General features: G+C 38.1%; 1 protein-coding gene across 1 annotated transcript; it reads right to left on the minus strand.

Moving 5' to 3' along the window:
- Positions 1 to 41: 41 nt before the first annotated feature.
- Positions 42 to 24162, minus strand: LOC121898468 (beta-galactosidase-1-like protein 2). The gene is made up of 19 exons (XM_042413557.1): positions 23626 to 24162; positions 22608 to 22793; positions 22284 to 22352; positions 21713 to 21808; positions 17966 to 18074; positions 17298 to 17390; positions 17046 to 17127; positions 16076 to 16140; positions 15639 to 15723; positions 13643 to 13786; positions 12732 to 12812; positions 10760 to 10866; positions 8551 to 8697; positions 7978 to 8049; positions 7499 to 7577; positions 7169 to 7256; positions 2741 to 2855; positions 1761 to 1877; positions 42 to 598 (listed from the first exon to the last, which is right to left on the minus strand). The coding sequence occupies exons 1-19, from the start codon at positions 23727 to 23729 to the stop codon at positions 512 to 514; spliced, it is 1926 nt and encodes a 641-aa protein (XP_042269491.1). The 5' UTR covers positions 23730 to 24162; the 3' UTR covers positions 42 to 511.
- Between the last annotated feature and the right edge of the window lie 231 nt (positions 24163 to 24393).

The following is a 24393-nucleotide window of genomic DNA, read 5'->3' on the forward strand; positions in this document are numbered from 1 at the left end:
CAGGCTCTCACTGTGCAGAATAAAAAAAGCAGTTCACAAGCTTCATGGGCCTTGGCTACTGACACAGAGGTCAAACCAGTCTTTATTCACAGTTCTTTTTATGCAGCCTGGATGTAATTTATAAATACAGTCTGTGAGAGGAAGACATTTTATAGCACTTATTATAATCAAGAGCCTTCTCTGTCACAATCCTTCGGTCTCCAGTTTTGCAGTGTATAAGCGCAGGTTAATCATACTGTTACTAAATTGAATAAAAAAAGGATACAACAGAATGTCATACAGTCACCATGTGAAAAATTGCTTGATAAGTCTGGATCACTGCCGCATCGGTGTTTTCTGATAGAGCACAAAATATCATGCTCACTGATGTGTGTGACTTTTGAGTGCTGCTGGTTGTGGTAGGCTGTGGATGCCTGAGCAGATAAAGGTCTCAGTCCTCCCGAGCTCTGCCATCATCCTCTTCCTCCTCCTCCTCCTCCCCTCTTCCACCCTTCCCTCTCACCTCCTGTTCTCACTGGACATCAACAGTCATGCCATAGTCGGGGCTGCTGGCGAACTGGATCTTACCATCTGTTTCCTGCTCTTCAAACACTATGACCTGTGATGAAGCGAAAAATGCCAGCTTAGCCGAGGTCATGAAAAGACAGTTGGAGTGTGTGTCACAGAAAAGAAAAGTTTAAAAAGGCAGGAAGGAGAAACAGAGATACAGTGAATGTAGCTTACTGCCTTTTCCAGAAAGTGCTGCTGAGTTCAACGACATCAAAGCTATGGAGTGATGAATATCAGTAGCTGTTCACCTGTAATATGCTTTTACTTCACCATTTTAGTGGAGGTGAGCATCATACAGATATGACCAAAGGAAATTGATAGCACTCAGAGAGCATATACATCCACCATCTTTGTTATTTCAGTAATACAAAGCCTTAGTTTTTAATTCAGCATCTGGATTCAGACCTGCATTAAACTACACAGTGACAGACAAACTGTATTTTTTGAGAATACTTAAAACCTGTGAATGTTAGGGCCATCCAACTCTGGACATCTAGAACTAAAACGATCAGTCAATTAATCTATTAATTAATCAGCATGTATTCATCTGCAACTATTTTGATTTCAAACAAAAATGCCAAACATTTGCTTGTTCCAGCTTCTCCATTATGCATAATTTACTGCTTTTCTCTGTTTAATGTAATTATAAATTGAATATTTTGGACTGTTGGGTAAAAAAAAAAAAGACATCTGAAGATGACACCATGGGTTCTGGGAGACAGTGATGGGCTGAAGAAAATAATCGTCAAGATTAATCTATAATAATAATAATGGTTAGTTGCAGCCCAAGCACATGTATGTCTAAATTTGCTTTCTATTTCAGGTATCTTGAGATATTTGGAAACCATTTCTCATATTTTTTTCATATGTACCAACTTTGGAAATTGTCTAAGTGTTTTAAAAAAGTGTTTTGCAAAACGGTTTTAAATATACATGTGCATGTGGCAATGGGAGTGGCCTGTATGGATAGATACTACAAATTTTGTTTTTATAACAAACAGTTCCTGAGAGTTCTTCTTTGGCCCATGGCATGACTTTCCTTATGGTTGTTATTGATAACAAAAATAAGGGACTGGAGATACCCTCAGTACATAGCATTTCATCGCTTACAATGTTGTTGAGGTCATCCATGCTAAAATGTACTGAGGTGACTTTGATAAAAGTGTCTCCAGAATGTTAAGCAGGTGAAAGTAGAGATAAGACAGAAGTACCTGGTTGTCCCCTCTGTGGAGCCATGGGCCAGGGAGATAGAGAGTTTGCTGAGGACCAATAGACCAGTAGCGTCCCAGATTCCTGCCGTTGATGAACACAACACCTTTGCTCCAGCCCTGTGGACACAACCAGCACCGTGACAACAGATAAATTCAGCCAATCAGATGCTAATGGGTGATAAAGAAACATACTGATGACTACTGATAACACATCGCAAGCCTTTCTATCTAATATAATTTGCATCTCTTGCTTAATATGTCCTGAGTTGTTAATTACAGCTTTTAGCTTCTCTGTATCCAGTCACTTTGATTCTCAGTACTTGATCTGTAGGAAAGTTACCAGGTGAACAAAAATACCATGAGAGATATACAGTACAGTACAACAGGAGGGAAATGATTAGTCAAGAGGCACTTGACTTGTTCAATCAATAACTGCATTATGTAGGAGTGCATACAAACTGGATCATCAGCAGAACCTTTTTCTGTAAAGAGCCATTCAAGACATATCTGACTGGCTGACTGGGCTGGCGGGGTGTAATAATAATAATATGGGCGATCACATTACATAACATACCATAATCCAGAATATGAATGTCTGATTTTGAGATGAAACCAATCATATAGTCATGTAAATAACACAAATGACAAAGAAATACAAAACTTTCAAATCATCATTCAACCATTGCTTACAAATACCATGCTTTATGTAATATGTTCATTAATATAACCATCAATAGGTATAATTTGGGTGATCGCCACAACACTTCCAGACTAAATGAAATAATAACGTTATCATGTAAATATATCCAATGAATAACAGTACAAGTGGGCCAGTGCTCAAAAAAAGCTTTTCAAAGATATATTTATCTGGTGACTAACAGGAGCACAATAACAGGAAGACCAGTCAATAAAATGAAATACAATAACACTGCCCTGTATTTAACAAGAGTGGAATCAACTCCACTGGCTTTCCTACTCACAGGGAGTTTGATGAAGATGTCTTTAGGAAATCTGCTCACATACAGCGTGGCCTGGAAAAACCCTGGGAAGGACGGCCGCTGACGCATAGGAATCCAGTGGCCTGAACTCTCAAGTCTGTAAAGAGAGAATACATTGCACATTTCAGTTTGCTCAAATCAGTACAGATAATGCTTTCAGAATACGTTTTATGGCATAAAAACACAAATCTAAGTCGTCATGTACTGTTTAGGTACTTCTGCTGCATGTTTGTTCTAAAAATCTATCAGTCTTGACTTTTAGGAGGCTTGTTTGTTGGCTATCAGTATATCATGTCTGAGTTTATAAGCCTGCAGTAAATGTCAAATGAATGTTTGGACATGGATGGCGGGGGAAATATTCAGATTCACTATCTTTGCTTTGGCTATAGATTATATTTTGCCTCCTAGTAAATTCAAAGGTTGCCAGAATATACTATAACACCAAAACGCTTCTCTTGATTATGCATTTTTAGGGTTCATTTATACAAGGCTTCAGGCTTTGACATTTTCAGGATGGTGCCAGGGTAACACAATTTTGCACTAGATGGGAAGAAACCCTAAAATGGCTTGAAAATATATCTATTTAATTTACTAGGTACAAATATAAACCTCTAAACAAACCACAAGGTCAATTAATCCTAGTGATCCTGAGACCATGATGATCTGTGCAACAAAATGTTGCATACAAAAGGATACACAAAATAATAAAAATCTAGACATTACAAATACAAACAAAGATGTGGTGATTGGGACAGGCTGTGGGAGGTGTTTTACTTCAGCCTGGTGTTAATGACCCCAATCTTGCATTTGATCAGCAATGAACAATTAAAGAAGACATTATAATTTTTTGTGATATGGGAAAATTATGAGAGACATGCATTTGCACCTTAGGGTGCTCCTGGTCCTGCAAAATGACCTTATGATGTTGTTCTTCTATGTATAGAAATGACCAGACCTAATGACTGTTATCGGATACAGAAGGTGCCACATTATAGATCCCCCTCCATGTTTAACAGTTTGCAATAGATATATTGCATCTAAGACACAAGTCTAATACTGTCTGAATATAAGAAAGGGCAAATCACTAAGCACTTTACTTTTAATCATGTTGGTGTGTTTCAACAATCACCATCATCATCATATAGTTCCTTTTCGTTGAGGAATGCTGTAAGGATTTTCATGATTGTCACATTGAAGATAGTTTCAGTATGTCTGTCACATCTGGAATTCATGGACTGTTTGGGACCATGGAAATGTCATATTAATTGACTCATATTGTTTTAAAATCAGACATTAAATGTATTGAAATTTACTGAAAATTTTCTGGTACAGGATGCAAAATCCTCCACACCAGACTCTACAACTCAAAACAAACAAACCATACAACAAAACAATAACAGAATATACTTATTTAAAATGACAATAGTTTCACAAATAATCACAAATAAACTTCATGATTATATAAAATATCCTTTGTTGACCAGAATTTATCCAGTCTATTTTTTAGAGTTCACTGAAGGAGCCTGCACTACATCCTCTGGAAGCTTGTTCCATGCATTTAAAGCACCAAGTGTGTCTTTTCAGAGAAACACTTTAGTGGGTATAATTTTAGTCCCTCTTATATCATACGTATTACTCCACAAGTGGATTACAGGCTTGGCTGTGACATTATATATTCCATGAACACTCTATGTTTCCTGTATGCTAGAGTTGGTAACTGTAATTCTCTTAATCTCTCCTCATATGACATGTCTTTCAGACCTGTGTAGCTCTTCTCTGAACCTTCTCAATATCTTCTATTTGTTGTAATTTATGAGGACAACAGACCGAACTTGCAAAATCAAGATGGGATCTCACCAAAGAGTTATATAATGGTAAAAATATTCCCTTGCTTAAATTTTGAAAAGTTCTTCTGATTATCACCAACATAGTTTGCCTTTTTAATTTTTTGTGGAATTCAAGTGAACTATCAACCACTACATTTATATCCTTTTCCTCTTCCATTTGCTGAACCACCAGTTCTCCAGTTGTATAGTTAACTATGCTGTTATTTGATTTCCCAATGTGTAAATGTTCACATTTTTCTGGATTTAATTTCCGCAACCACCCCCCAAACCCCAATTACTCATGCTATGGAGATCTTCTTGCAGATGACCTGTCAGTGTCCTTTGTGATTATTCTAAATATTTTTGTGTTGTCCGCAAAAAGATATGTATCAGATTGTATTACACTTGGTTAATCATTTATATAGACAACAAAGAGTACAGGGCCCAGTACAGATCCCTGTTGAACTCCAGAGGTCCCCAGTTTCCAGCTTGGAGAGGCACCATTTACCACCACCTGCTGTTTCTTATTACATAAAAAGTCCTGTATCCAGTCTGTAACTCTGTTGTTTATGCAATATGATTTTAATTTTGACAGTAGTCTTTTATGAGGAACTGTATCAAAAGCTTTTTGGAAGTCCATATATATGCAATCGACTGACTGTCCTCTATCCGAAGCTGCTGACCACTAATCAACAACCGTGAGAAGCTGAAGTGTAGTCGATCTTCCAGATATGAATCCATACTGCTTATTGCTAAAAAGTCTGTTTGACTTCAGATGGTCAACAATCCTAATAAGATTTTCCATTGTCTTACATACTGCAGATGTCAGTCTAACTGGTCTGTAGTTTTCTGCTATTGATTTGTTTCTTTTTTTGAAAATTGCACTGATTTGTGCCTCTTTCCATTCACAGGGAAAATTGATTCTTCTAACAATTGATTATATAACACCGTAAGGGGTTCAGCAATCACACAAACCAATTCCTTTAAAATCCTAGGATGTATCGCATCTGGCCTTGGTGATTTATAGATGTTAATATTCTGTAGAAGCAGTTTTGTACCTCTGTAGTTATAAAATGTTCTATTTGCTGAATTTTCTTGGCAGTTCAGGTATGTGCCCTTTAGGTTCATTCAAAAACACACTGCTAAAGTATTCTGACAACATTTCTGCTTTTTCAATATCTTGAAATGGGGAGTTAGTATCATTCTGACTGGCATATAAGTCTCCTACTGTTGTTTTAATTTTTTCCTCTTATTTGTATAATTCCAGCTAATCTTTGGTTTCTGTTTAGATTGTCTTGCTCCTCTTTATATATATTTTTTAAATATTGTGTTCTCATTCTCACAAAGTTTCTAACCAATACCCCTGTGTGCCTCTGGGTTTTTACTTCTTATTGCCTTTGTCGCAAGATTATTCTTTTCTTTAATTTTCCTTCTTGTAATTCTGTCCAAGGGGAAATTATGTTTTTTATTCAGCGGCCTAATTTTACTGATTGGTACAAACTTGTCCCATACTTCGTTCAACTTAGTCTTAATTAGTCTCCATTTGTTGCCAACATCATTATTAGATAGGTATTGTACCCAATCAAAGTTTTCCAATTCCCTACGTGCTTCCTCAAAATTCGACTTGTAATTTTTTCTTATAACTTAATTTCTTACCGTTTTTGTATAACAAATGACCTTAAACAACAAGACACAATGATCACTTTTACCTAAAGGGCTTAAATATTGAATGTCATCTATCATATTTTTCTCATTTGCAACTATAAGATCCAACACAAGTGGAGTGTCACCACCTTGTTGATTCTTGTACATATTGAAACAACAATGCATTCTGAATACAGTCCAGAAACCTATTATCTAATGATGTAAGATTATTCCCCTTTGCATTGGTTAAACTCCAGTGTATATTTGGCAAATTGCAATCACCCATAATTAATTTATGTGAGTACTTTTCTGTTGACACTTCCTCTATTAGAACCAAAAGATTATCGTTGTTAGTCTCTGTACCAAAGTGTTAGTCTCTGTACCAATAAATTATTAGTCTCTGTACCAATAAAACTGTCAGACACATGCTGCTAACTGAAATTCAACTTGCAATGAATTGTGTTTTTATGTAGTGTTTTCATTATTGTATTGACAGAGCTTAAAATGCCGCTCTACGCTTTACAGAAGTTTGAATTCCGCTAGCGCTTTATTTTATGAACACATGCTGTCATCCTTTATAGGCATTAAAACTAAAAAAAGAACTAAAGAAAGTAAACACCAGATTGATCTGTCCACAATAGTTATGATGCCAAAAAGGTGAAAGATTCTCTTTCATGTTGGGCATCTTAAATAAACAGCACACTGGTGATGTAATCTTCTACCTATTGTACTATACTGCTTGTTATTTAGATGCTTTAGATGCTTGACATGAGTCACTGAGTTGGAAGGCTGTGTTTTGACTGCATTTCGCCATCCTGCTCCCATTGTAATTGTGTTAAGCAGGGAGATAATCAGCTGAATTGAATCAGAGGTGAGCACGTGTAATGACAGAGAAACACAAACATGGAGGGAAACTGGATAATAATTGAGAGACACAAACCTGTTTACAAAGCCTGGCTTCATATCCAGACTATGAATAATGAAGTCTCGGAGGAGCTGCTTGTTTAACTCAATATCTCCAACAAGACCTGAAAGAGGAGTCAGAGCTTTCAATTTTCATATGGATCTTAAGATATTTTACATTAACATTTTGTCATTTCGCAGACGCTTTTATCCAAAGCGACTTACAAGTGAGGCAAGACAATCAAGAGTTAGAGGACAGTGACTCTGAAAGACACTGTTAATTAGTGTCTTTCAGGGTCTCTCACTCAGTAAGACTTGTGCTGACTGGAACATCTACAAAGCCATCAATTTATGGAACAATTTGTACCTTTACGCTGCTCATCCAGGGTTTTCCCATAATTCACTCTTCCACTGTTCTCCACCAGTAAACTTAGAGTTCTTTTTCCCTACAGCGGAAAAATACATACAACATGAGAGGCGTAACTGAAATACAGCAGTATTCCTCAATAGAAAGAATTTACAACAAAACAGAGGCAACAATTCCATTCAGCTGGTCTGGTTTGAGTAACTGATCAAAGCTAATTACAGTGAGCATTTTTCTGTCAGGTTGAAGTTGACTATTCAAATTTGTTAAGATAAACATTAATTTGAGGATTTGCTGTTGGCTTAATACTGGGACCTCGCCGCCAAAAACATCTATCAGCATCCCCTAAAGCTTTCACATGTTGCGTATGGTTAAATATTAACAACTTTATCCTTTTCAAAAAAGCTAACAGAAAACTGGGTCTAAACTACACACACAAGTACACACACACACACACACACACACACACACACACCATTTACCTTCCCATCAGGGAGTGCAAGTTCTTGTATCTTATAATCCAGAACACCAACAAAATGTTTGTCCACAAAAACCTACGGAGAAAAAGAAAATGAAATGGAAAAACAATATATTTTGAAAAATTAAAATAGCCACATGAGAAACCAATGTAACCATTTTTGTTGCTAACATGAACATACAACAAAGGTACAAGCACAGAGGAAAGGCTCAGCGGGAGCTCGGCAGACTACATGTGAACGAAATGTACAGATGGATGTCTACACTATAAAATAATCTGAACCCCTACCCGAGGTGGAGCATAGATGGATTTGTCTTCACATTATCTTCAGTCTTTTGCTGAAATGTTTAGACATCAATTTTGGAGAACTGCAGGCTTTCATAACAGTGTGACACTAATACCAGAGCAACTAGTCTTAGCCTGAGCTTGTTAATTGTATTCAACAAGTACACTGATGACGGGAGTGATTTACAACTAACAGTTTTCTCACAAAGACAAGTGCAAAAGTTCTCACAAAGACAAGTGTGAATGTGTGATTTTGGAGGCATTACGGTGTTGTTTTTCCTCCTGTCCTTACCAATGCTCTATCTCTGATGTTGTTCCTGGAGTTGAGGGTACCTCCCCTTGTGATGGTGGTTTCATACAGTGTGTAGCCATATGACTGACCATTGTTATTGTTGACAGGGAGATTCTCCATATTCACTGGCCTTTCTGACTTGAAAGGCTACCAAATATGCAACAAAAGGAGAGTTATGTGAGACACTTGAAAGTTTCATATATTGTACAAGTATTCAAATGTGCTGCTAAAATTCATATTGTTTTAGATTTTTTTTTAAATGGTTATATAAGATTTCCTGTATTTAATGTGAAAACAGTCCCAATCTCAAAACCATTCTCAAGGCAGATGGGATCTTATGATTCCTGCCACACAATCTCCCACTTGCAAGATGGCTTCATCCAAAGTGACGATTTATCAAACCTAATGAAGCTTTCCTGTCTGGCGTTCACAGCAATTCTTTTATTCAGCAACCTTCTTTTGCATACCCTTGGGAGGTGCATTATGCACTCTTCACAAGTCAATAAACACTCCCTGCTTTGACACGATTAACCACCTACCTCCAAACACACAGATACAATATCAAACTCAGACATCCCACTCACTCACTCTGAGGCCACTGAAGAGAAAATGCTCATTTTAAACAAGGCTGTGTGGCTGGTCAGAAGCAAAGTAATTGTCGTCTCAGAGGGAAGCAAATTATTGCGACGGGGAGTGAATAATTAATGTTGTAAGCAACTGCCAGACGTGCTACATCTGTTTTGAATATAAATGGCCCTGAAGAGCATGGTGTAAATGGCTGAAGCAAACTGGTGGACATGAAAGTGAGCATACATGATGACACACTCCAAACAGATTGTTTAATAATGAGGCTTTTTTCCTAGCTTTATTCAAGAGCGTAGTCTTTCAATTTGAGAGCATGATTTATTGATTTCATGTTCAGATTTTGTAATTCCTTCCCTCAAACTCTGCCCTCGCACTCAAATAGATCCTGCTTGCACTTAGCTTTGCTATGCTCCTGCTCAAACTGTATGTTTGCACTCAGATATATTGTTGCTTGCATACATTTCCTGCTTCAGCCCTCGCACTCAGGCTGCTTCTGTGCGCTTGTGCAACATCTGCTCTAAGATTTCTACTCTGCTCTCGGATTGTTTGTGCAACAACCTTGTCAAAATTCCCCTAACCGACAGAAAGCCAGGTGTAGTGTTGACCAATGAAATGATCCCCGCCTCCTTGAGGGTGCGTTCACTTTACTTGTTAGAGTGTCCTATACGGGCGGTTAATCTTTAACCGGGTTCATCCAATCCAGTCGTCCGGGGTGTTATCTGATGTACTTCCCTTGCTTTCTTGTACAACTTTTGGTATATAAAGACATTTAATATACATACCAGCACCCATAATTTTTTACTATTATAGCTACATATAATAGTAGCCATATAGCATACCTTTCAATTTGAAGTATTTTTACTAACACAACCTTGTAAAAATACCTTTATGCTGATATGATCACTCGCATTGGCCCTATTTGTAACAGAAAGCTTTGCATTTTTTTTCTTGATTTGAATGTAAAATTAATTTCTTGGTGTGCTTTTACTAACAAAACATTGTAAAAAAAATACAGTCATGCTGCAGAATAACAAGTGTTGACCTTATCTAAAGAAAGATTGACTGTTTTGGGGAATTATAGAATTTAATTGTAAATTGATGGCAGAGAATCTAAAAGCAGCCATTAACTGTAAATTTATTGACAAACAATAATATTCTTCAAAAATAAGAAATGCATGTAAAATTATGTGGAATTTTACTGCACGTTGTATGTAAATTTCAATTTTTTTTACAGTGTAGTGAGCAAATCTAAATGTGTTAATAATGGAAAACAGGGGGCAAGCAGAAATGCTATGCAGAGTAGGCAGATGTGATAAAGAGCTTGTGCTAGCTGTAAGATAAATGCACACTCCTCAGGCTGAGACAGTCAGAATATAGATTTTCTTCCAGTATTTATTGTAAAGTACTACACTACACAGACCACAACAGGCTGGACACCCACATAATTAACAGCGCATTTCCTTTGAGTTAAATGTGACTGGCTTGTGTATATTACTTGAGTATTTTAATGTATTACTGTTGTCTGTATACAAGCTTGTAACTCTGTTCTGAGCAATGCTACATGGATGATGTTTATTATTTTTGTGCTACAAATGTTGGCACTCTTTGTGTGTCTGTAGCTTACCTTGTCAGTGAAATGCAGAATGTCCCACAGAGACAGGTGCTGCCGGATGACAAGAGGCTGGTGTGCTTTCCTCTCCTGATGAGAGGGCAGTTCAGGGAGAGGCTGGGCTGAAAAGCAAACAGGAAAAATAAGAGGTTGCAGTTGCAGTTTCGCTGTATCTCAATTTATTTTAATTTTCTTTATCCTTTAAGTACCCAGGGCCCCCGAACTAATCTTGCAAAGCAAAGTATACATGCACACTGAAAATCCCCCAAAATGTACATGAATCTATATATTTTTAAGCATAGCAAGTCAAATATACTAGCTAATGGATGCAGAGTATCTACATAATCACATCTGAGAGAGAGAAATATAGAAAAAGTTGCTTTCAAGTCTAAAAGCTAACTATAACATCTGAGTACAGCTGGTACTAAAGATATAAGAATGTTTTCTTTAACTTTTTGACACACATAGCTATTAGACCCTCTTCTCCAGACCCAGGGCTGTCACAGGACTGCAGCCTGACTGTGCCACTGAAAACATTTTACATTTACTTGAAGAAGTCTTCATAGTTTGCAGCCTGTGAATCACTCAGTACTTATCATAATATACTCCTGTTCCTTGGAAACTGCTTTCAGGGCTCCATGGGTGAGCCATTTGCCCTCCATAGCAGCATCCAGTTTGTGCTCTATGTTACAAAACAGGCTCTTACAACCATTAACAGAGGTTGCCCATGCCCTCTAACTGCTTTTAAAGGTGCTAAACCATGCAGAGACACCAACAGTCCCTCTGGAAAAGGCTTGACAGCATTTCTTTATCACCAAGTGGTAACAGCTGGATCACTTAGGGAGAGCTTCAAGGATAATGGCCAACACCTTTCTCCTAAATGGGTCTCTGCAACACTTTAGAGCTAGCGCCTTTAGTAGTGTATATACTGTATAAAATCTAAGAAAGGAGGAGGATGTATTAGAAAGACATTTCTATGAAACTATGTCTTTGCTGTCACAAATTTGGATTTTTTTCACACAACAGGATCATATTATACTAAAATATACATAGTATCTTTACATTATCGTCTACAGAATATGGAAGATGAACTAGTGACATCAGTGGTGTGTTGGCTGCATACCATAAGTGCACAGACAGCTTGTGTATAGTCCAAATGCATGTGTAGCAGTGCTCAATATATGCTGTATTTTTTGCAATTTCTGACAGCTTTGAAATAATAAGAAAACCCCAAAGCATAAATGTAACAGGTCTATTTTAAGAGGCATGTTATTGTCAAAGATCAGTGTTAGGCCTTTGACAGATCATCCTCAACCCATGCCAAGTAAGTTATGCAAAAACAATGCCACGGGGCACAGAGTAACTGACACAATGTACATGATTTGACAACCCAACAAAAACAAAATATCAAACTGATCTAATTAAAGAATTAGGCCATGTGTTTGTGGTTGCTGGGTAGAACACAAAGCATCCTCAGACTCACTCTGATATCCAGGCCACTGCTCATTGTTCAGCAGACTACAAAACATACGGATGAATCACGCACAGGCAGCCTTTCAAACCATCTTCAATCACCACAACGCTGGGCAAATTATTACTTTTGTTGTGCTGGATTCAATCCCAGATTGCCAAGAGCTACATTTCTACTCCTGGCCACAAAACACTTGAGACTTCTGCCCCCGACCACAAAACCCATGTTTTACAAATAGAGAGAACTGCATAGGCAATAAACATGATACAAGGCGTAGTATGTAATTTTCACAATGGGCGGTAATTGAGGGTCTCTGACTTGGGCAGAAATCTCACACACATGCACAAACCCATATCTAATCCACGCTTGTAATCATATGCAAAGTTATCCTGCTTTAGCCAACAGAGAACAGGTTCTACAAGGAGAATTAACTTAAGTGGGGGAGATGAAAGGAAAGGGAGAGAAAGAGAGACAGAAGATGTGGGGCGCGACTCAGCAACAACACACAACACTCACTGTGGTAGTGGCTGAATAAATTCCTCAGAAGATGGTACTTGGTGGTGTAATCCCCAGCCTCGGATAATGGAGCATCGTAATCTGAAAGATAATGCGCTATCAGAACAGCAGGCTCGGGAGCCAGAGAGAGGTAGGGATGCCTCTTACCGTGGCAGATGCTTTCACTGTACTCCCCTATCAAACATCTTGAGACAGCAGCGGGCCGAGGCACATTTTGGGTTATCTTGACAGAAAATGGAGCCTTTTTGAGGCAATAAGGTAAATGGCATTCAGAGGGGTAAACACAGGTATGAAGATTACTGAAGGTCAGAGGTGGCCTTCCCTACTGCACAGCAGTTTTTCAGAATTCTCCCCTTTTCTGAAGAACGAGGTCATTACAATGTTAAGTACCCTAGAGAAGGATATAAAACCCATTGTACCATCTTTAATTTACATTTCCCACGCATTTTATTAGGTATGAATTCATTAGTGTGCTCTGCATATTCAAATTTCAAAGCAGTCGAAGGTCAGAGGCTCCTGAGTAGGGATAGCGCCATCTATAGACAAAATATCCTAATCATATTTTAATCTACCTGTCCCACCCACATTTGTTTCAATCTAGCAAGCAGAGACTGAAGGCTCAGACTGAATTTACTGACAGTAATTTAATGGTTATTTTTTCATATCCCTTATAAATTGTTGCAGACTACTTTGATGCAGGATCTGTGGACTTTGACGAGTAGGATAAAACCAGTAGAGTCAGAAATTGTCAGAATCCTTGTGGCATGTCTCTAGTTCAGCTTTGACAAATCAACGCTGTATAAGAAAATATGTCCCCTAACTCTTACAGGGAGTCCTTTTATTCAAATGTTATAAAATGCATACAAACTTGACTCTTGTCCATGAAAGAAAAACAGATTTATTACACATACCATAGCTTGTTACCATAGGTTTAGGTGATGGCATTCCAACAGCAAACGCCCCACTCATGAAGCCGAAATTTGTCCCTCCATGGAACATGTAGAGATTGATGGACATGTCAAGTTTAAGGATTTCAGTGACCACAGCTACCATATCTGTCAAAAAAGCAAAACAAACACCACTGAATGCAGAAAGTGTATAATTGATAAATGATTTGTTATGACAACTGAGTCAGTCAGAGAGTCACAAATGCAAAGCTAAACATTAGGACACATGAGTAACAAAAAATGTTTTTTTTTATTATAGCTTTAACAAGCCAGAGCCACAGTTTCAATAATCCTATTGCCCTCAATTCCACTTCAATTGCAACACGGGTGGACCCCAGCCACATATCCTATTACAGGTCACTATAACTCATTACAGGGCAATGCTCACATCCATAAAGAATTGCCTACCATCCTACATAAATTACCTACAGTATATTCTGCAGTGAACATACCAGGGCAAGTAATTAAGAATTCACATTAGACTTTAGTGGTCAAATTGCACTGATTTTAATGATTTGAACCAAGGGCATGAGCCTCAGTGAATAACAATTGAGCAGCGTGAGTGACAGAGCTGGACTCGGGTTGGTTTCATGGTGGTGGCACAAGCTGTAACTGACTGCTGGGTGTGTTTCAGCCCGCAGAGAACTGAACTGTTAAGGACATGAATATTCTAGCATTTATTTCATAGCTGTGACATTTCATACATGGTGAGGGTCTTTCTACTTTTCCTTTTCTCATTGTGATGAAAATACATAAGGAAGCATAACTGCTGTCCCTTTCCTGTTCAGATCATGTTTTGATAAGATGTGGATGACTGCTGGGAATGACAAGAGTAAAAAGGAAGCTTGAGGCTCTGAGCTGTGTATATGCGGGATATAATGTAGTGTACATATGAGTTAGCCAGCTTTTTCATACTAATACAGTATTATGACTTTTGATACCTTTATGGCCAATACCAACATCCAGGACAATGTGATCCATCTTAAATAGCTTACGATATATGTGTTTGTGAAATGTAGTTGACAATTTTGAAAATCTATTAATTGTTAGCAAGCAAAAAATATGAAACATTTGCTTGCTGAAGCTTCTCAAATGAAGAGATATGCTGCTTTTCTCTGTTTTATATCATTCCAGATATCAAACGTGGGACAGCCGGGTTCGAAGCCAGGACCTTCTTGCTGTGAGGCAACGGTGCTAACCACTGAGCCACTGTGCCATCTTATAAGAGCAGGGTTATGAGGAGCACTGCCCTGAGTGGGTATCGAACTCAGAACCTTGCAGTTTATCAGGGAAAGCTGACATTAACAGAGCTTAACCACAGTCGACAGAGGATCCCGAGAACATCAAAAATGTGGAACGGAAACAAAGAAGATGGAGCCCAGACTCTGGTTTGTGATACTTGGCTCACAACCTACCATGCATGAAAGTATATAAATCTCTGACAAAGCCGCAAAACAAGGAGAAAATGACCATATGCTAAGCTGTACATCCCAGCTGCCCTGAGTGGGCTCTGTGCCTTAAGTGAGCCATAACGTGAGAGAGACTGTCTTACACTTTATCTTACACAACCCACATAGCCCTGCGTTTGTCCTTACCCTGTCTTTCCCCCCGAGCACAGAGACTTTTTTATTCTCAGCTAAAAAGGTTTGTCTTAAGCCTTTCTTACCCTAAGGCACTAAGACTCTGTCTTGCCCTCAAGACAGTCTGTTTTACCTTTGCTGCACAACACCTGTCTTACCCCAGTCCCAAATTAGCCAGTATTATCGACCATCGGTACAGAGAAAGCGGTTTCACCCTCAAAAAAGAATCCATCAGCAGAAATCCAGCCTTACCCTCATCTGGATACCTGTCTTACTGTTATCATGGATCCTGTATCCCCCTTTAAAGAAGTTCTGTCTACCCATCCTACAGTAAGTGTTTGGTACCTTTGCAGCAACTGCAAAAACAAAGTCTGTCTCACCCTCAGCAGTGAAAACATGATGAAGGTTCCCCCAAAGATCGAACCAGCCAGACCAGTACTCCATCACCATCTTCGGCTTTTGAGGCTGGGGGAAAAAAACATGTTTTGGTGTTCCATCAATTTTGGAAAGCAGCATACACTAGCTAAACAAAATGTCTGAATGACCTTTCAGTTTCTTTTGGCTACTACATTGTCTTAAAGATTAAAAATAATTTTGCCAATCATGCGTTTCTATCTCCCATCATACAGGTATATAGCCTTCAATTGTCACTTGGATTTGTCTGAACGGTCTATTTACTGGAAAGTGCAAGAATCACAAATGACAAAAAACTGGTAATGACTCAGTCCAAAAGCTACTGTACAAACATGGATTTAACAATAATGAAAAAGAAAACAAGTCCTAGCCATTGAGGCAGTGGTACACAAATACAACTCACTTGTACTCCATCCAGATACTTGATGTCATTTGGGTTCAGTTTCTGAAAATTGATGGTTTCCAGTGCTTCAGGCAAAAAAAGGTAAAACAATATCATGTGTTAATAAATTAATAAACAAACTAGCAAAGATGCAGTTCAAACTAATACCAAACATGTTTTATTTCAGAGGCTCTTTGTTGGCTAGATAGTTTTATGAAACAATTATTGTTTAGAGAAACAACTGAGTCCCACACATGCTCGTCTTTAAAGAACTACTACTAGTTCCACAAAGCACCTGAAAACTCCATAGAAAGCTAAATTATTATTATTTCATTAATAATTTATTAATATTATTAGTTACTCTTAAATTCACGAAGTTTATAGGCATTAAAATGGTCTAATGTACACTTCAGTGTATGGAATCAGCCAATGAGGCATTAAACTTAAACTGTTTACTTTTCTGTGTATATAACATGCAAATTAGGGTTAAGAAACTTGTACAACTTAAATATGATCATAATTATGCTTTAAAACATGTTATGAATTCCAGGGTGAAGGTTTATTCTAACAATACCCCAGAGGATCCTGTCTTGTAATTATGAGGATGGTGACAGTGCATTGTGTGCATTGATAGTAAAGATTCATAATCACAATAACCACTTTATTATGACTTAAAACAATGTTTATTGATGCATGTGCAGTAAAACAGGCAGAAAAATAGAAAAAAACTAAGGATGTTTTATTTTTTCATTGCACTACAATGCTTCTGCCAGTGATACATGCAAAAAGAACAACTTTCTAATACAACACAGAATCCATTGTGTGTTGAATCTGGTTCTGAACTGCAGCTGCCTGTCACTGGGCCACCCACGGCTCAGACCTCTTGTCACTTTGTGAAAACACTATGCACAAACCATCGTACTGTATGTGTGTGTGTGTGTGTGTGTGTGTATGTATGCACAGACTTGTTTGTCTGTCAGCCAGACAATACCTCCTTTCACCCCTCCAAGCTTTAGTCCTTCCTTGTTGTCCGAGGTCAGCAGCAGCTCTGTGATGCCCCTTGATGTTAAAGCCTGGAGAGAAGGGAGGTTATAGAAGCACCTTAAAAAACATTTGAAATTCTTTCTGAAAATGAATTGTTTGAAAGAGATTGGAGAGAGGAGAGTGAGTGAAGGACAGAAGGGAGGTAAATAAGCATTTCATGCACTACCAATTATTGTTGAAATAATTTACAGTTTCTTACCTCCTTGATGAAGGGCATGTATTCTTTATCTTTAGAATAGGAGCCATATTCATTCTCCACTTGAACTGCGATAATCGGGCCACCCTTGGAGTACTGTGCATTAATTAGCCAATGAATAGAGGACACATATTAGGGCTTGGCACGAGTTCTTGACCATTCCCACCATCAATACAGCTGAATTTTAAAAACACTGTGAAATGGAAATCAGAGCCTGTTCAATGATGCATGGCACTGACAGAAGGAAAATATGGTGGAGAGGACGCAAATTGAACAATTCAAGTGTCTACAGTGCATTGTATTGCTAACAATTGCTAGAATATGGACAACAGCAGCTAGTTAAAGCCCAGTTTTTGAGAAGGAGGTAATAAAACAGATAAAAATTGACTAAATGCATGATAAAATTAAATAAATAAATATGATAAAACACTATAAAACTGTAGAAGATTCTATAATGAAAAAGATGAATTAACAGAAATGTGTATGCATATAACGAACATGACAACTCAAAAGATTACAATGAAAAGGCTTGTCTATTTTGAGTATGTATGTATTTTTGTCATATTCTATTAATTATTCAGCCCCATGTTATTTCTCAAGAATATCTTACAGTGTGTACATCAATCATAAAGGTACTTTTGAAATTTGTATTGTGCTAAGATGGAAACTACCTGATGTGGAACAACTTTCTTGATGAGTTGATCGAAGAAGGAGTTGACTGCATCGGTGAATCCTGGGTAAGTTGTTCTCAGCTTCATGTTTTTATCTCGTAGTAGCCAACTGAAAATAAATCACAGCAAGACTTTTAAATGTCCGAAAAAGCAACATATTGCACAATATGTGCTGTGCTGTTAACTCTCTTTAGGTTTTTAGCAATCATGGATAACCGCACCAATCTAAGCATGACTATCATAAAATACGGTGGCAGAGGAAGTAATGCTTCTCTGTATGCCCTTAGAAACACTCTGTTTTGATGATTATCAAATAAATATTACCTCACCCTCACATTTCCTGAAGGCAAAACTACTCCAAAAATACCTACTTCCAGTCTCTCTCCCTCCAACATTTACTCCATTATCTGTCCGAATCTATTTTGATTACAGAATTAAATGAATTCATCCTTTCAGGGAGATACGCCTGTCAGATTGAATTATCGTACTCTGTAATACCTTACACGAAAAGTCTGATAAATCATCAGTAACTTTCATCTGAATCTCAGCAGTGGTTCACTTATATGATGTGTAATGCCCTCCATCTATAATATGTCTCGTGCCGTATGTGAGGCCCTGTTGTCTTCGTATCTTCCAGTATGTAAAACTCTGGATCAGTCTCACCAACACAAATTCCTTTACATTTGCTGTTCAGTACTACCTGGCAACACATTTCGTGAATCTGGCCAAATAGAAGAGACAGCACACTTGAAATAATTCACCTAAATATATATGTATATCAGTGGTGGCTGGTGACTCAAAAAATTGGGGAGGACAGGAGGAAAACCAACATGGAATCTTACAACAAACCGCATCAAACTATATCATTGTCCCACCTGATGAAATCGGAGGGGTGGGGGGCAATTTTATATGCCAATAAAACAATTTGCTTGAGTGAGGAAAAGGCTGCTTCTTGAAAGACATTTAGCAGATACATAATGTCTCTAAACAAAGAATTGCTCATTTTAGTCATGGAGTGGTTCAAATGTGTCATTTTACCAACAAAGTGAAATTCAAATTTATATAATTTATAATATGATACAGGTTCAGGTCAGTGCTGAATACAAGAAAGATTGAACACTAAATGTCCACAGATCTATATGTGTAGGTTCACATCAGAAAGTATTAATGCATGTATCAAATACATGACTTACACACCCTATATGTACGATATACAAAATATAGTCTACAAAGCTGACATGTTAACACTAGGGGTGTTAACATGAACACAAAACTCACGATTCGGATCGTATCACGGATTTGAGTCACGGATCAGATCATTATTAGGATCAGCTGAAAAAACGGGAGGAGACAAATAAAACTTTGTTTTCCATTTATTCTGTAACACACTTACAGCAAGAAACAGCAAGGAACTTTTGCCCATGGTCTTCAATGAAAACAACATTTAAGATGTCCAATGTTTAAATAAAATAAAATAAAATAAAATATATAAAATATTCGATGTTCAGTTATTGCAATGTGAGGCATGAAACCTTCCTCTTTTAAACAGTGAATGAAACAGCCTCTGTCCACATCATCAAAACTTGATGATAACAAACATTTACCGCTAACGTCAGTTAGCAGCTAAATGCTAATTAGCTGCTCAGCTGCAGTGCATTAAACAGCAGGTAAACACAACTCAACTGTCACATCGGACCCGTTAGATGCTGGTTTGATCGTTGCTCTTCAAAATCCCTGTTAGCGACATGCTGTCTGCCCATGACTTGTACTTACAGCTTTTTGTTTACTTTGTCTTAACTGAGACATTAAATTTTGCAATTAATCTGCAGTTCATATGCCTGCCAAACCGTGGGGGGCGATCCGTACGGATCACGGATCAACTACAATCCGTTACACCACTAGTTAACACTTGTTATTCTAGTTACTTTAAGCTTATTACTCAATATACAACTCAGCTTAAAAATGAACTAAAGAAACTGTCAGAAGCAAGCAGCCAGACATCCTGCACTCATTCACTAATCACACATCAACAGGTGACTGAACAACCACTCAATTAAAAAGACAGCTCACTATAACTTCAACAAGCAAACTACCCACAACACATTATATGATCTCTGCTGCATTCTTGTTAAGGAGATAAAAAACACAAAAGCCAGACATTTAACCATCAGAGATGAAATTAGCGACCAAAGAGACAGAGAGAGAGAAGCTGTATCTGACTCATGTTATCTGACGTCTTCTTCTTTCTATCATGGAGATAAAGTATTGATGTCATAACGTCCATTTGTAGCTGTTGGTCATCTTGTATGTTAGTTAACAGAACTTTATGGCTGCTGCTTAACCAGTCTGATATCATTAGCAACAATGACAAACAAGCTAACTTGCTTAACTAGTCTGATATCATTAGCAACAATGACAAACAAGCTGTCTCTCATGGTTGTTTCTCCGGTTGCTTCTCTCTCCCCGGCAGTGTCCTGCTGCTGCTGCGCTGCCCAGTCCAGATCATTTCTCCCGTTAGCTTAACAACAGTCCTTAATAGTCCTTCCATGGATGTATAAAGAGTCCTTCAGGCTGCTACAACAAGCCAGCTGTTGCATTGGCTAACGCAAGGAGGTATCTACTGCTGCTACTCTGCCTTACAGTGGAGAGAATTGAAGATGAAATGGAAACTATCATTGGACCAACTTGATGTCAATATTGCATTCTGGTTGTTGATTGGTTAGGGAGGACAGCCTCCCTTGGAGCGTCATTTTACGTGTCATGGCCAATCACAGATTAGCATGAAAAAAAATGAGATACATTAAGTTCAATGTTAGAGATCCCGCCCTGCAGAGGACAGCAGGCACCCGTCCTCCTCTGTCCCCCACTCCACCTCCACCAATTGCGAAAAAAAAATAAAGTTCTCACCTGACCCCTTACCAGTTTCTCTAACACTTTAGCTAGACGCAATAATTTAGAGTTTGGACGATAATTATAATAATAAATATAAGCTCACTGGACTGACCCCCTTTATGTAAAGGTGAGAGTAGGCAGTCTTCCAAAGGTCAGGGATGCTTTCTGTTACCACAGTCAGATTAAAATAAAAGTCAAGCATTCAACTAGTAATGGAGCGGCTAATAATAAAAGCCTTGGCTCAAACTGATCAGCAGCAGTGGACTTTTTTGGGTCAATAGAACAAAGAGTATTAAACACCTTATGATTCGTAAAAGACTTCAATGAAAAGGTCTGAATGCCTTATTTGTTTGCCCAGAAACGCGCACTATGATCAGAGACAAGTGGGAGGCAATCCAGCATTTTCAAATAAATAAAATTATAAGATAAAATGTTCATTGAATGCATCACATATTTTCTTTCAAACTGTGGAAGTGGTGGAACCTTGAACAATGTCATTGGGTAAGGATGAAGTAGGTCTATGTAGTAATGATTTAACCGTTTTCCAAAAAATTGCTGGGTTTCCTTTGCTTTCAGATAGTGCAGAGACATAAAATGATGATTTGGCATTTCGAATAACAGTGAATAATTAAACTATGAATTATTTCCAGGAGTTATTTGGATTTAGCCTGCAGCAAAGACACCACTCAATAACATATAACGTGACTGAACATTTCCAAGCCAATTTAAGGAATTAATTTAGCACCCCACTTGCTATGTTATAACATTTTAGAATGGTGCATTAAAATGTAACCACAACTGTAAAGCAGATTTCAACTACATGATAAACTTTAATTGTGGCTCTGTGATTTTTACCTGGGTAGTCCCCCTAAATCCCACTCAGCACAGATGTAGGGCCCTGGACGCAGAATCACCCAAAGGCCCAGGTTGGCTGCAAGGCGGACGTAGGCTCTGAGAGAAGGATACAGGATGTGTAAAAGATGGGGTTAATTTATTCACAATACAGTACATTAACAATGTAGATAGAAAGTGGGAACAGATAATCATTCTCAATTCAAAATGTTGATGTGTGCAGATGGAAAATTCACTTATCCAAAAATATTTCACTCAATTTATTTATTGTTTTCATTTTCAGAGCATATTTTTGCCGTTTTGAGAGAACATCCGTTTCTTGCATTAGACTTGATAGTAGTCATACAATGTAATTAAATGGGTTGACACATCTAAATCAATAAATCAAGAATCAATCATACTGATAGTGCACAACTAATTAGTCAAAAAGGAAAACGTACACCTCCTCAGCAGTATCGAATTATTCAACATCCAGTATCTGAGCCCTTTTGCAATGCAACACTGCCATCTGTAGGAATTCATCTGCTCTGCAACAGAGAATTCCCCCACAGGTCTTCCCTCCACTGTTCCTTACTCTAAATCCAGCTGATCTTTAAAGTTAAACACCCCTCGCTCAGGTTCATGCAGGTTCCATGGCACATACCTAGAAAAAGAAATAGAACGTATTTTGTGTGTGCGGCAAGGATTTTAATAGTGATGCATTTGAGTAATTTAGGGAAATTAAAGTTAACTAGTATTTCCAACTCATACATTTTGTCTGCTGTATTTTGTTTTACTCAGATTGTATTTGATATGTGAATTTCTTCTCCAGTAAAAAAACAAATATGTGACACTTTTCATTCTAGTGCTTTAAGGTATCAGTATATTTAACCAGCCATGAGTTTCAGTGGGAGCTTACGTTGTTAGAGTATTTAGACCACAGGCCTTCATCTTCAACAGCCGGTCCTCCCAGTAGGCTCTGGGGACACGGAAGTAATGGATGGAGCCTCCCAGGATGCGAAAGGGCTTTCTCTCCAGAGTGAATTGAGACGAGTTGGCCTTCAGACCTTCCACACGGTTCATTCTTCTTACCTCAGGACGATTCCTGGGGGACCAAAATATAGTTCACAACTGAAAAAGAACTGGTTGAACAAATGCAACTGGATCAAAACGCTTTGAAGACATCTGAGACACATTTCACTGATGGGAGGAAAGCTTGTGAATAAATATTCCTTAGAGCAAAAAAAAAAAAAAACCCTTGAGCCCTGTTGCACCTGTTCAGAAATCTCCTTCACAAAGTCATGGTGGAAAAGGTCGCTCTTACAGGTGCACCTCTCATGTGTTGCTGGATGTAATTTTAACACATAAGACTTCCCAGGTTCACCTAAGGCTGAGTATTTTGACAGCATATAATTTTGACAGTCCATCATGTTGCAGCACTAACCTGAGAGCCTTGTGTATACCAGGGTAGCAAAATGACACAACACTAATAGGATATTGCTTTCTGATCAGTAGAAAAGGTTTGAATTGAGAATTAGGCCTATATGGTTAGTTGAAAAACTTTTCCTGCACTCTTTGCAACAGGAAAAACTGAGGTTTAATGCAATGAAAGTTCACCTAACACAACTTGTTGCGTCTCAAGTGTTCAATGTCCACTGACAAGCAGGTGTGTCAGGTGAAAGTTCACAGGTAACTTGTTTGGTTTCTTTATCGTATGAATTTACAATGCAATGCAACCAAGAAACTACGCCCAAGCACAGGATATCAGAGAGAGACTAGACCACAAGAAATGGCTGTTTCTTAGACTAAACACTGCAAAGTTTCAATGGGCGTGGATTTCACCCAGAAATTCATCTTTCATGCATGACTCCGGTTAGATAAGGCTGATTAGACGTTGGCTCAGTTCAGTCTTCAGTTAGCTGTTTTTCTTAACTTACCTTGTGAACCGATAAACAATTATGGCACCGACGGCAAAGCACAGCAGCAGAAAATATCGTTGCTTGAGGGACAGACGAACACCAAACATTGATAAGCTATCCATTGGCAAATAACACGAGTTGGGTGACAGATGCACCCAGTGCGTATCCAGCGTTTATAAGGCAAATTAAAGCACATATCAATAGTCCTCTTTTCAAAAGCTCCCTTTTCTTTCCAGTTTTCTCGACCGACTGAAGTCCTGATATAATGTCACGACTCTGTCACATAAATTCGCGATAATCCAGTTTCGCAAAACCTGTCAAAAGTGACGAGGGGAACTAGCTTGAAGTTATAAGCTATCCCATATTCACATAACGCTAAGATATTCGTACTTCCGGGATAAATAAGTCAAAAAACGAAACATAGTCTGTAAAAAAATTAAATACAGCTTCCCATTGTGGTTGCTAGTGGATACGTTAACGTGACGGGAAAGCGACCGCAAAAGTTACGATAAGCAAGAAACCGACGACAGTTGGTCGTTAGGGATCATCACAAAACTATACTATTGAAGAAAAAACGCAGAACATTCAAATTCGAAAACTTCCCTTACTTCTTTTTGGGTTTTTTGCTTTAATTATTATTTTAAAAAAAAGATTGAACATTATCACAATCAAAAATGTTCTCCTCAGATTTCCTTTTTATTATTATTATTATAAAGCAGATAAATGCATATTGTATAGTGCTTTTCTACCAACCATTCAAAGCACTTAACACTAAATACCAACGTT

This window comes from Thunnus maccoyii, chromosome 6 (assembly GCF_910596095.1).
Source record: "Thunnus maccoyii chromosome 6, fThuMac1.1, whole genome shotgun sequence".
Classification (NCBI taxonomy): Eukaryota; Metazoa; Chordata; class Actinopteri; order Scombriformes; family Scombridae; genus Thunnus; species Thunnus maccoyii.